The 13,755-nt window shown below is 31.6% G+C and overlaps 1 protein-coding gene across 1 annotated transcript in view; it reads left to right on the plus strand.

Annotated features, from left to right (window-relative positions):
- Nucleotides 1-7,997, plus strand: part of LOC124358093 (lipase 1-like) — a 28,841-nt gene extending 20,844 nt beyond the window's left edge. The window contains exons 5-8 of the mRNA XM_046810389.1: nucleotides 260-430; nucleotides 4,091-4,175; nucleotides 5,594-5,736; nucleotides 7,457-7,997. Coding sequence (XP_046666345.1) covers nucleotides 260-430; nucleotides 4,091-4,175; nucleotides 5,594-5,736; nucleotides 7,457-7,612 — 555 coding nt within the window. The 3' untranslated portion in view covers nucleotides 7,613-7,997. The remainder of the gene's footprint in view (nucleotides 1-259; nucleotides 431-4,090; nucleotides 4,176-5,593; nucleotides 5,737-7,456) is intronic.
- Nucleotides 7,998-13,755: the final 5,758 nt, after the last annotated feature.

The following is a 13,755-nucleotide window of genomic DNA, read 5'->3' on the forward strand; positions in this document are numbered from 1 at the left end:
TTCAATACGGAAATATCCTTGCGAATATTCAATGCGAAAAATATTGTATAGTGATTCATAAGTATAATCAGAAAGAAAAAACTTAGATAACAGAAAACCCGTTGCTTTATTTCAATGCAGAATAGCCTAAATGTTTAAATTTGTAAATTAGATATGTATAGACAAACTGCATTTCCATACAAAATATCTAGAAGTACTGAGAAATAGGCATAAAAAAATGATTGTGTCAGAAAGACGAAAATTTGTGTATGTCCTGAAGGCGTACTTCGGGCGGGTGGGCGTGCACGAGGTTATGCCTCGGACTCCGCTGACGGCGGTGATGGCTCGGCTGTTCTGCAGCAGCAACTCTCCCACTCAGCGGTTATGTCTCCAGTTCTTCTACTTCACTGCGGGGTTAGGCAGCCTGTCCGACTTCAGCCATGTCAACAAGGTTGGTTGTAATATCTGAAGCAATGCAAGCCAAAGTTGTTATGATCCTGTCCTTAATATGTTACTGTCGTTATCTATTTAAGGAATATATCAAACAAGAAGATTGGTAGCATTGGGAGAGCCTAGGGAATGAAACATAAGTTTTCATTGGACCAAGGTGGAAGTGGTTTCAATACGAGGACAATAATAACGCTTTGACAAAGACAATTTCATTGCAGTCCTTTGTCACTTTATGATCAACCGTTCCTTCATTAGGTTGGTGGCCATGGAGAAGATGTATGGAAACATTGATACGTATTTGAAACAGCTTGTATATATTACTTTATCCATTGAAATATTAGAATTGATGCTTGAAAACTAAAACACGTTTTTATGAATGAAATAGCTTGAATGTTTCATTCAAGTGAATTGAATTGCCTTTAAGAGGTTTCATGAAAAACACAGGTTGTTTAGAACTTAATCTGGGCAATTATAACTATTATTTTTAACACATACGAGTATATTAGGTAAGCGTTAACAATACTAATTCGGTTGGTAAAAACATTGATTGAACTCCGTCTTCACGTAAATTTAGAAACGTTTTCATCTATATCATTAAATTCTGTACATCTTCACCATATAAATAATAACCAACAACTTGTGTCTCCTTCCTCCTCAAGTGGCGCACCTCAGCCAAAGTCGTGAGTTATCATCGTACAAGTTCTATGTAAAAACAAAAACATTCAGGAGAAATTAATTATAAATATAGTAAGATATTTTTAGCTATTAAAATTTGTTTTGAAGTATGGCATTAATGGGTTTATTAATTACTAGTAGTTACCCACGGCCTTAAAAAAGATTTCCTGTTTAATACTAGGTACGTCATAGGCATATCCTTTTTAATTGGGTAGGCTATAATAAACTTAACATAATATATTGTAGTGTAAATAATATATAATATATTGTAATATGTATCTGTAATGATCATCCCCTGATCCATTTTACTACAATTATACACAGTCCGTAGTAATCTTGGTGAGACTAATTATAATGCAATATGATGGAATATATAATTTTAACGTATATATTATTTTATTCTTCATTATTATAAGGTTCAAATGTTGAACAAAATTGTCACTGTCTCTTATTTCAGGTATAGCACATTAACAAGAATTTATGGTTTAAATTAATTATATTTCACACGCCATAGGAACGTTTGCATTGTTTCCCAATCACGAAAATATATACATATACAGGTTGAAAAGCCTTCTCCTGTCAGAAGTAACATACATTCATAATAATCTACCTAATTTCCGCCCCTATAAAATGTTTGATATTTATGAAAATGCTTCAGTTTTTTTTTTTTTTTTTTTTTTATTAAAAGGTATACGTATACTAAATGTCAACTTTCTTTGCAATCAGGCAGTTGGAAATTATTGATGACTTAGTGAGTGAGTGAGAGACTTGCCTTTTATATGTAGATATTAGAACTTAATTCTTTTGACTTTATGATAAAACCTCTTTGAGTGCTGACTCTGAAATACCTGATTCTTTACAAAATGCAATTCGTTTTTAGTGACTTAAAAAATCATTGCTTGCAAATTATATTTTTAGTTAAATAATATACTCACTTGACTAGAGTTTCCTTATTTTCCTTTATTCTAACAATACAAAGTTTTTCATTTACCAAATTTAAATAAAATATGAAAAAACTTAGAGTAGAAATTAGAAATTGTCAGCTTGTATAACACATTTTAAATACCTGACACACAAGATAACTGTCGGCACTTTTAGCAACTATTAACAAGATTTTGTAAATTTCACCGTAAAGCGACGTGGACGGCTGACTGACGAAAATTAAAAAACAAACCAAAATCAGATGTTGCTTTGCAAAGTGGTCAAACATTAGTGGCATTAGCAGCACGTGCATTTTACCGGAGAATTGTGTTACTAAGTTCATTATAAACATTACTAAAATTAAAGGCGAAATCCACACTCTGAGTATCTGCCAGCGATCGTCAATACACTACACTTCTTACTAAAATGTTTTGAAATCAATGGATCCTTTGATCTTTTATGGACAATTCTGATACAAAATGGGAAACAGTTCAATGTTTTTTTTTTTTTTTTTTTTTTTTTTTTTTTTTTTTTTTTTTTTTTTTTTTTTTTTTTTTTTAAGAAAAACATTAATAACTAAGTATTAATTACATCTGTAATAATTATATTTACATCGTAATATGAAAATGAGTTTTGGCTAATTAAACAATATTAGTAACCTATATAAATGTTTCTTTTTTTACTGCAACACTAACTATTAACTTTCCTCAAAGTTCGCACCACTCAACAAAGAAAACCTTCAGTCTCCTACGGGAAGAATGTTTTATATCATTGCGCCGTGCAATCAGCTTTATTTCAATTAACTTATTTAAATTTTTACAGAAAAATTTGGTCACAGACCTTTAAAAAACGAAAAATAGAAAGGTTTTTATTATTCCATACGGAGTGGTAAGAATTTGAAACAAAACATTGTAACGTCTTATAATCAGGCCTAAAGAAAAACTGTTGAATGGTATGCACCTTTTACATTATGTACTGGAGAGAAAGACCCGTTTTTTATATTTGTCAAAAAATAATTTCTCAAATAAAAATATTGTTAAAATACATACCATTATATTAAATTTTAAAATGTGACTTCCCTAGGTAATAAATAAATTGAAACACGTCATTCCTTGAAGCTACAACTTAAGTACACATTGTAAAACATTCATATTTTTATCGTGTCCCTTCTTTATTTGGGCCTGATTACAAAATTGCTTAAATTCCCTACTTTAAATGCCTGTAATTCCTCATAGTGATAAATATATTTCTACTTTTTCTTTATTCAGAAATTGAGTATTAAAGGCTATCAATAAATATTCTCAAATTAAAAATGTCCACTGCAATACCCTAATTATTAGTCCAATTCCGAACAAAACATTTTAGCAAAGAGGAGTTTTATTAGCTTTATTAAAAATGTTAAAATTAATTTTTGAAATTGCAGTAAATGGTTACAGAGAAAGAGGACTGACATTTGCTATTGCGCTGATTATTGATTTGTAATATTAATATATTGATTCGCTGTGGTCTGACCAATTATATGTCCAAATAGTATTGTACAAGTGAATCGTGTTGTTTGTAGCAAGAATACCTGATTTTGCCCTTTAGGAATATTCTGGAGATTCTACGGGGGTTATTCCACTGGCCGTAATGGCACGTGTTTACGTGCGTGCACGGCGCACGAAGTGTGATTCTGTGTCAGCTGTTGTTCCGTGGCGACATTGAAGCGCGCTCGTACTACATCCAGAAACGTGTTTACTCCATTGTTTACGTTCGCGTTTCCGATGCACTCTCATTAATATTCATAACAGTAAAATTCCTCTTCCATATGCGCAATGCTTTAATGTTTATATTTTCTAACATGAAACATAATTATACCAATAGTAGCCCGTACGTTAATGTATATTAGAAGTTTTGAAACTTGCTGTTGCAAAAGCTAAATGTGATATTTTAATATAAAATATGTGTATATTATCGCATTTCAGCATGGTCTGGTCAAGAGTGTAGTTATGTCATCTATTAATAGACACGAGGTTACAGTGCTGTATTAAAATGTTGTAATCACTAAGTTTCTAAATATTTCCAGACGCTCTTGCCAGAGTTTGTAAGTCACGTGCCTACCGGAGCCTCGCCCAAGACTTTGTCGCACTTGGGTCAACTCAGCAAGTCCGGTAAGTATATACTGATTCTGAGTAAGTCTTAAACAATACTACTTAAATATATACCGTATATACTATCTGAAATACCTCACATTGATAAAAACATTCATTCAAATATTTTCTTACAATTTCATACAAGCAATCGTTTCACAGAACATTTCATATTTTTTTAATGGACTTTAGAAACAATAAAACATATAATATGAAAAAATAACACATGCATCATTTGTCCAGACCATAGTTGAATAAAACTTAAAACTCAGTCACTCGTAATATCCAAAGAATGAAGTTATCCTAAGCAGGAATTTCCGGGCGGGTCGAGGTAATAGAGAGTAGATTGTTCATGAACCTGCAGCATCTGAGGTGTTCAAGAATACAGACAAGACCTGCATATTGCACGGTTCCGGTTGCTGTAATGTTCTAGACATAAGATAGGGAAAGAGGATAGGCCTCTTAAGGTTTCCGAGAGGATATCTGATGCTCTTAGATATTCTAAGAACTAGAAATTCTAAAAACACTGTAGTTATCCTTAGCAGGACTTTCCGGGCGGGTGGAGGAAAGAGGTTTTCAAGAATGCAAAGAAGACCTGCAGACTGCACGGTTCCGGTTGTTGTAATTTTCTAGACATAAGATAGGGAAAGAAGATAGGCCTCTTAAGGTTTCCGAGAGGATATCTGATGCTCTTTGATATTCTAAGAACTAGAAATTCTAAAAACACTGTAGTTATCCTTAGCAGGACTTTCCGGGCGGGTGGAGGAAAGAGGTTTTCAAGAATGCAAAGAAGACCTGCAGATTGCACGGTTCCGGTTGATGTAATTAGGCTGTAGTTATACGATTATAGTGTTCATATGCTTCATAATATTAGAGGTTGGGGGCTCCTAGAATCATTACTGACCAGGAGAAGAGTTTCAGAGAGTGGGGACTTCAAAATTCCAGACTTGTTCTTAAAGATGCATGGGTGTGCCTGAAGGTCTTCTGTAAGCGAAAAGCTATTTGATCTGAGAGTGTTGAAGGTTATGAAATATCATGTTTTTAGAGAAGTTTATCCGAAGGCAGACAAGAACGTTTGTTTTCTCACGCATTTCAGTACACGAGTGGTGGATGACCTATTAATAATTGAAAATTACCGAGCCCGGTATTTATAAATACAGAACTGTGCCCATGGGTAGGAATTTGTTGAACATCGAACGTTTTACGTTTCTGTTGTTGTAAAGAACTGAGGTCACATTTACCGCGAGAAAGTGAGCATGGCTAGGGGGAACACCTACAGAAGGTCAAGTAATGAACGTAAACATGGAATCATCATAAAATGTAAACTGTATACTGTACAATAGAGAGTACAGCATAATCGTATAAACTCAAGGTGACAACAAACATTTTAGTTACAGTAAAATGGACTGAACACTAAAGTAACCCTTTGTCTTCCAAAGGTCGGTTCTGCAACTACGACTACGGATCTGAGGAGAACCTGGCGAGGTACGGGTCCAGCTCTCCCCCTGACTACGACCTCAGCAAGACCTCCATGCCAGTGATCAACTTTTATGGAGAGGGTGACACTTTGGTGGATTCTAGAGTATGTCGTTCTCAAATACTTTAATTGTGGAAATAAAGTACTTCGGGATACTTTTATCAGATTTTAGAAGAGTAGTGCAATGCTTTGTAAATTAAAACTGGTTTAAAATAAATATAGCATATAAAAAATATGGATTCAATGAACAGTTTCAGCTTTACATCAATAGATTAGCTTAAAGATATCGTTAAGTTGTGCTCAGGATTTTTCGGCGTTGCTTATTGTAATTCCATTGTTTATCTGCAAATCTTGTTTGTTTGTTTGTTTATCTATTTTTTTTTTTTTATCTATTGTTTGTTTATCTGCAATTATCTAACATGTTTATCTTCATAGTTTTGAAATAAAATGTAGGCTGAGCTTAAAGATAAAAAGATAAGTTGTTTAAAGTTCATATCTTTTTGTGTCACATTATTTTATACGCAAGAAACCCAATTTACAAATTAACGACGTAAAACAGTTTTTAAACTGTAGTATGGTGATAAACAATAATAAAAGATTTTTTTATATTTTATGTAACTAAAACCTATGTAAACACTTTTATTAACAGTATTTTATTATTTTATATACAATACAATTTTTATGTGCTTTTTGTGGATATGATATATATATATTTCAGTATTACGAATCTGCCCCGCGGGCATCCAAAGTTCCAGTGTTAATTGTATGTGAGTTTTTTAACGGCTAATAAATAAAAGCTTGTTACTCATACAAATAGGCTTATTCTCAGTTAGTTCACTAAACGGCAATATCTGCTAATCTGTTATAACATCCACTAACTAAAACAATACCAGTTAATTTATTTAAAATGGTTTACACTCCTGCTTATAAATTTCTTTCAAAATTACTCATCTCCAAAAAATACAGATTTAAATATTTATTTCTATAAGAAATTCTATTGTAAGATTACAATTTTATTCTATATATTAGAGAGAATCTGATGTCCCTGACCTTCACATAGCCTAGGGCTTTGGCTGAAACTTTCTAACGGCTCCTATTCACAGGAAAAGCAATTAAAACTAATTTGGTTCGGGTCGTAAACCTGGACAGCATTTCACTTACTCAAATTATAAAATATCTCAGCAGCGTACTCATCTCTCAGCAACTATTTTGTGGAATCCATAGTACTTTCATTATATTTGTAAATAACTCTTGTTTCAATTACTTCATAGTTTTAATTTGTTTAAGCATATTTATAAAGAATAATAGGATTTCGGACATTTTCCATCGTTATATGTTACAAAAAATAATAAAACTACGTTTCGACGACAAATATGTACCCTCTTCCTCAGCTGAAAATAAAGGTCCTAAAGCATTAAAAAATGTGGCAAGGGACTGCCATTCAAAGTAAAAATTATTAAGGGATAACTGACGAAGTCCAGTCTGGAGAGAATAAAAACAAACTTCATGTACTTCGTCGGTTATCCTTTTGTTAATTTAACTTTAAGTAGCAGTTACTTTGCACATTTTTAGGTTTTTAATACCTTATGGATTTTTTTACCGGATGAAAAATGTAGATTTTAATTCTTGAAACGCGTTCTCCTTTTTTGTGACATATAACAATGGCAAATTTCAGAAACCCTATTACTCTTTCAAAACTCCATCGTCAATAACAAACTGTTTACATATTTATAAATTGACAATAACTTATGACAGTTTATTTAAGTTCAAACTTTACAAAAATTATAATATTTCTAACGCATAATGTACCTTTAATGTTGTACAGGATGCGACAGAACTCAGTGCCAAACTTCCTAACCTGATAGCCAACATTGCTGTGGATAATCCTCTGTTCAACCACATGGACTTCATCTGGGCGGAAGATGCCACCGATCTTGTATATCAGAGGATTCTGGAGGTCATCGCCAAATATCCCGGCTAATGAAACGTCGTTACTAACTACCCATGCCAAGACTTTATATTGGTCAATATTTCTTTTGCATAGTTTTCAATTTAAAATCCCTTGAAAGTCACAAAATATTATTCTAAGCCTAAAATTAAACTATGGAACAGGAAATCCCTATCTTTTGTATATCTGTGAAAGATGGCACTAAATAAGAAGTCCAAAGGAAATCTGTGCTGCCAACTAGAATTTATAGAAAATTATGGAAAGGTGCAAATTGCTCACTTTTTAATTTCTTTTAACATTAAGAATTATTTATAAACTTTCCAAAATCGAAGAAGTTTTACTGATGTTACACCACTCATCCCTATGTCTACACCACAAATATTGAATATCCTAAATAAACCTGAGCCATAACCATGTAGCACTTAAAAAATGAGCCCTTAATAAAAACATACAAAGCGAACGTAACACAGTCACAGCTCCACAAGTCGTTTGGAAAAATTCTAAATCATTATAACTCTTTGAACTTTAGGAGCGTCAAATTATGAAAAAAGTTCCTCCAAAATACAGAAGCATGAGCGTATTGCTCATACAATGGTACACTCCCGAACTCCGATAATAACTGTAAATTTTCTTCCGACAAGTCGTAATCATGGAGAAATCTATAGAAAAGTTTGGCACAGTAAAACGAGGTGAAAACGTTGAAAGTGCCTCCTTTCGTAACTTCCAGACGATCCACGAAGGGAGTCTACACTGAACAATCGCATGTCCTATATCTGTGTAATCTCAGTGTATATTCTAGATAACAGAAGCATAATCAGGGTGGATAAGGATTAAATATTTGTAAAAATACAAAGGATCATATAATAATATTTGTTTTTTTAACTAGTGATCCACATGACAAAATTCAAGCTTCTCATTACTTTTTATACAAAACATTCAGAGAAGATAAATGTAACATCCATGATTATACACGGCTTGTTCCCTCTCAACTCGAATAAATCTCATAAAGAGAACGAAGGATTAGTTTTTCGATTAAAAGTAAATCCGAACCATTTTTTGACGTTTAGGGGCATATTATTGATTTTAGTCTGTCAGTCCAACGATCAGTAGAAAGAACTTAATAAGTTTATCGTTAGCTTAAAACATTAACCAAAGATATTATGTCATATACAGAAATACAAAAAGAGAGGCCAAATTAGAATCTTGTGGCACTCCTAAACAAGGAAATACATTACAACAAATCTGACTATATACTTACTTTCAAAAAGGGATAATTTGTGAATAAGTTTAGGAAAAAATGCCAAAACCGGGTTCTGAAAGGTTCTTTAGAAAGTGGTAGGAGGATTGTAGGCTAAAATTGTTTCGTCCTCGTCTCACGTAGCTCAACCACAGAACCAAGTAATCGCTAAACATAGCAAGTATGTCGATATGCATGACCGATATGTCATGTAAGGTAGCTAATGTGACATTAAGTGAAAATTGCTAACTCTTATAAAACTGCAAATGACCTTTTCAAATATTTTTAGAAAAATGCCTAAATAGAAATTGGTCTAACATTAGAGTGCAACAAACCTCAGCTGAATAAAAATATAACCTTAGAATCAGTGATATTAGATTTTACTTTTGATAATGAACTCAGATATATCATACCAAGGGCCTAGCTTGTCAATCGATACGGGACTACATATCAAAGCTTGATTTAGACTTATTCACCATCTCTGGTTTATCTCATTATTGCATTTATAATCCTGTAATTAAATAAATATTGGCCACTTTTAAAATATTTTAGAATATATCTTTTTTATAACAGTTGGTGTTTGTGGCATGTGTGTGAAATGTAAATCTAAGAAAGGCTGTTACAAAATCGTAGAGAAAACAATATGTAAATGGTAAATTCTACATTTACATTCTACATTCTACATGTAAATTCTACATAAGCGTACAATTACTGTATATAACTCTCACGAATGATAAACGTGAATTCTGAACTACTTACATACTGATACGAATGTACAGCAATGGTAATGTACAGTACGGTAATGGATAATATTGATTATTTCATTCAAATACCTGTATGACGCAACCAAACGTCCCCATTCCATTACAGTCATCTTTGTGATAGGTCAATAGCCATCTGAGGTCGCCTGAGCATTGTTTTAACACATTGCTTCACCAAACCCGGAAATGGCGAAAACATCATAGGAAAGTAAAGGAGTGTTATGAAGACGGAATACTGATTCAGACTGCATCATAAGGCTCCGAATATATAAGGCACGTTAGTACTTCGGAGGATTGTCAAAAACTTGTCTTAAAATATGGTTTTAGAAATATATTAACATTAAATTGCAGCAAACACATTCAGGTATTTCAGTATGATTAATCTTTTATAATCTGTAAATGGAAGAAAGATTATTTTTAAGGAAACCCACCTGCACATATATAGCTATCTAACTATCAATATTACCAACTAAATTTTTCGTTAATGTTTTTATGTGTAATATTTAAAAAATATCGATTAAGCCTTATCACTCTCTAGTACTAATTCTTTGAGTTTGGCTGGTTCTTACTTGTTAATGGAAATACTGACGCGTTGTAAGTATGAGTTTAATTTTCCCTTAAACATGTGTTTTTTAACGTTCAGAGAGTTATCTTGGATACGGTTTAATTATAACACTTAAATTTAAAGCAAATGTACAATACAACACGCACAGGTAAAAAGTGTATTTTTAATTTAGCAGTTGCGAAAATATCAAATGTTAGATACTTTTTGTAGCCATAAACATATGTATCTCCAAACTCAGCTTTAAGTATCTAACAGAAACTAAAAATAAAAAGATCTTTCCTAGTAAAAGTTTTAAATTATATATATATTATATATATCCCTACAAATATAATACCATTTTTAAAACAAGAAAGGACTATAACAGTTCTTACTTATTTAGATGTAATAAATCATACAGTGATGTTTTATAGAGTAATTCATCGATACCCTTGTATATACGTATAGTAAGCTGCAGTAAATACATCAGATAAATCCGATACAGTAGTTCGAAAGCTGTTTGAAACTACATTTAGATAAATGCTTTTTTATATCAAAATAAAAGTACATACTTTATAAGCAACATATTAACATACACTTAACCCTGATATCAGTTTGCTGTCTATTGGTTACTGATAAAGTATTATTATGGTAGTTACTTTATGAATTAAGAAATTGTACTGCATGTAAATAATGTAATTAATGTAATATAGTAATACTAATGCCATTTATGAAAATAAACGTATATGAGTATATTGTACTATCTTCATATTAATCCCACTAAACAATGTTTTACACCGAATTATCACGTTTACAAGTTATCGTGTTTTTACCATGATAAATGTATCTCCATTGAAGCACGAACTCAATTTTTTTACGAATTTGAATCAAGGCCGTCGTATTTTACATTTGTAATACTTCTAATCGTAACCTAATAGTATTCATCTCCGTGTATTAAATAGTGTTTGTATTTCTAAAAACCCCACAACAGGTGCCTTTAAATACTTTTAAGCATCTTAAAGATACATTAAGACATTTTAAGATAGCTACATTTTAAGACTACACACGCACACGCCTTTCGGCACAAACTCACGTTAGTACTTCAGATCATTCAGTATTGAGCCGCAGTGAATATTATGGTGTTAATATTATTATGTTTAAATTTACTTAAAAATAAAATAATAGAAAAGCTTGAGTAACAGACATTTCTAGCACAAACTAAATTTATCTAACTTAAAAAAGTGCTTTGTGTTTTTACTGTAGATGTTTATAATTACAATAATACTTATTGGTCGAACGTTTTCCATTGTATTAATGTAATTAAAATACATCTTTTCTGCAATTCTTAATTTTTATATTTGATTGTAAATTATTAAACATTTATTTTGTTGGTTTAATATATTTTATTACTACCACGTATGGTATGACAATTAGCCTTATGATTTCTCAAGTTGTTAATTATATTTAATGATACGAGTATATTATAAACTAACTTTTAGTTAGGTTTAACTATATTTAGTAAGTCGGAATTTTTATTTTATTTGGTAATGTTTTGTATTATGTCAAATCTGTTTTCTATTATTCTTTTTATCAGCTTGGAAAGTAAACACATGCAATTATTTAATTATTCTTAATGCTTAGTATTTGCACAATCTTCTGTCTTGTTTAAAACTATGTATTCTGTGCTAGGCGTTAGTATAAATTATCTTAAAATAACGATAAATTTATAGAACTGTATTGATCAAAATAATAATAAACAAATTTAAAATGTATGAGTGAGTGAAACAATGTTAACAAATGTTTATTCTTATTGGTGTTCAAACAAAATTAGTAAAAAATATTAAGTAACTATTTGAAAATAGCAGTAAGAGTTAATATAATTTTGTTGGTATGCACAATAACTTAAGTTTAAACCAAAAGGAAGTACACACACATCGATAAGCGGTCTCGGGATTCGTGCAATCACAATGATAGTTCAGAACCAATTATTCTGGATCGCCCTGTATCTGGTAATCACAGTCTAGGCCAATTAAGTGTTGAAAGACAAAGTAGGCAAGTAAGTAATCGAATCACCATTGACGCAAATACACAGGACATTGTATAAAGCAACGCAACAAGAAATTAGATCGTGCCTAAAATGGTACAAATGTTTTCTTTTTACGCAGTGACCGCCGGACTGTATGTACAGAATTTCTTAAAATGTCCAATACAAGAAATAAATTGTGAAAACTTTATGAATCGTGAGAGTTCTTTTTGAGAAATATTAGCTATTAAACCGTAATTAATTGAGTACACAATAATGTCCCTAAAAACAAACAAAAAATTAAAAACCAAACGTTCTTCAAGAATTTTTAATTAATTCTAGATATCAAATCGCATAAAACAGTTAAGATTACCTTAAATATTGTTTCTACACTTCTTTTACCAAAAATTCAAGTATGATCTATTAAGTTTTCTTAAATACAAACGGTTCAAAATGCTGTTTTTAGCGTATCTTTAAACGAACATAATAAATTTTAAATGCATCAACCCTGTTTTTCTTCACTTCATCTTAAAGTAGTACTGAACAAGCAACTATATACAAAATTATTGTTGGGTAGCAAATTCGTTTTCTTTATATTTTAAGACGCAATCTATTATCCACCATGTTGGGATAAAATTTTCTTTTCAGAAGTAAATGTAGTGTCATGACGCGTTACTTAATATTAATTTTTATGCTTAACACACTTTGGTGTAACGTTCCCATTTATCTTTCTTTCGTTCTCAATATAGGATTTTAAAACTTTACTTTAAATAAAACGTTACCGTATAGGATCTGTTGAGGTTTTTTAGGATCATGTTATAAAAACTGGGATTTGAGTAGAACAATGGAAATGGCAGTTGCTAAACCTGTAATGGCAAGCAATTTTTGCTAGTTTAACACGTCATCGTTTAAAATACTGAAGGGTAGCAATCATTGAGGGTAGGTACTCGTATATATTATTACATATTTTCGTGATCAGTAGTGCATTACAGGCAACATCTACGTCGCAATATATTTTTAAAATGCTTGATTAGTATTTTTATTGCATTTAAATAAAAAATAAATACAAGTTAAAAAGTAATTTTCCAAAGTAAGGCTTTTTGAAATAATATAAAAATCTTGTTATCAGAGCATACAATAATTTTAGAAAATTAATTTTTGTATTCCTGAACTTTTCTAGAAGTGGCGAATTAAAATTTCTATCGCAACTTGTACATGTTTTCAATGTGTTTATTATGCGTTATAATTAAATACTATGTATTAAATTAAAATGTGAAGCATCCCAAATAATCCGATATATCACATTAAATATTTATTTCAATGTCAAAAGATTGATTAAGATGGTAACTTTAAAAAAGACTAGTACAAGTCGTTTATCACTGGGGAAACGTTTTGACGTGACTTTTTAGTGTAAGTGGTCTTCAACCACTTACAGAGAAGGACCATTATTTTTACTTTGCTTTCAGTTTTTCCTTATTTGTTGGAAAAGACAAAGTGAGTAACATTGTACGTAACAAATACTGATGGCGAGAGAAAAGAAGAGACCTGGCCCGTGCCGGCGCACAGCTGTGTACTAGTGTGTTGCCGCGCGGTAATTTCAGGCCCTTCGCCCCA

The sequence above is a fragment of the Homalodisca vitripennis genome, chromosome 1, assembly GCF_021130785.1.
Source record: "Homalodisca vitripennis isolate AUS2020 chromosome 1, UT_GWSS_2.1, whole genome shotgun sequence".
NCBI classification, from domain to species: Eukaryota; Metazoa; Arthropoda; class Insecta; order Hemiptera; family Cicadellidae; genus Homalodisca; species Homalodisca vitripennis.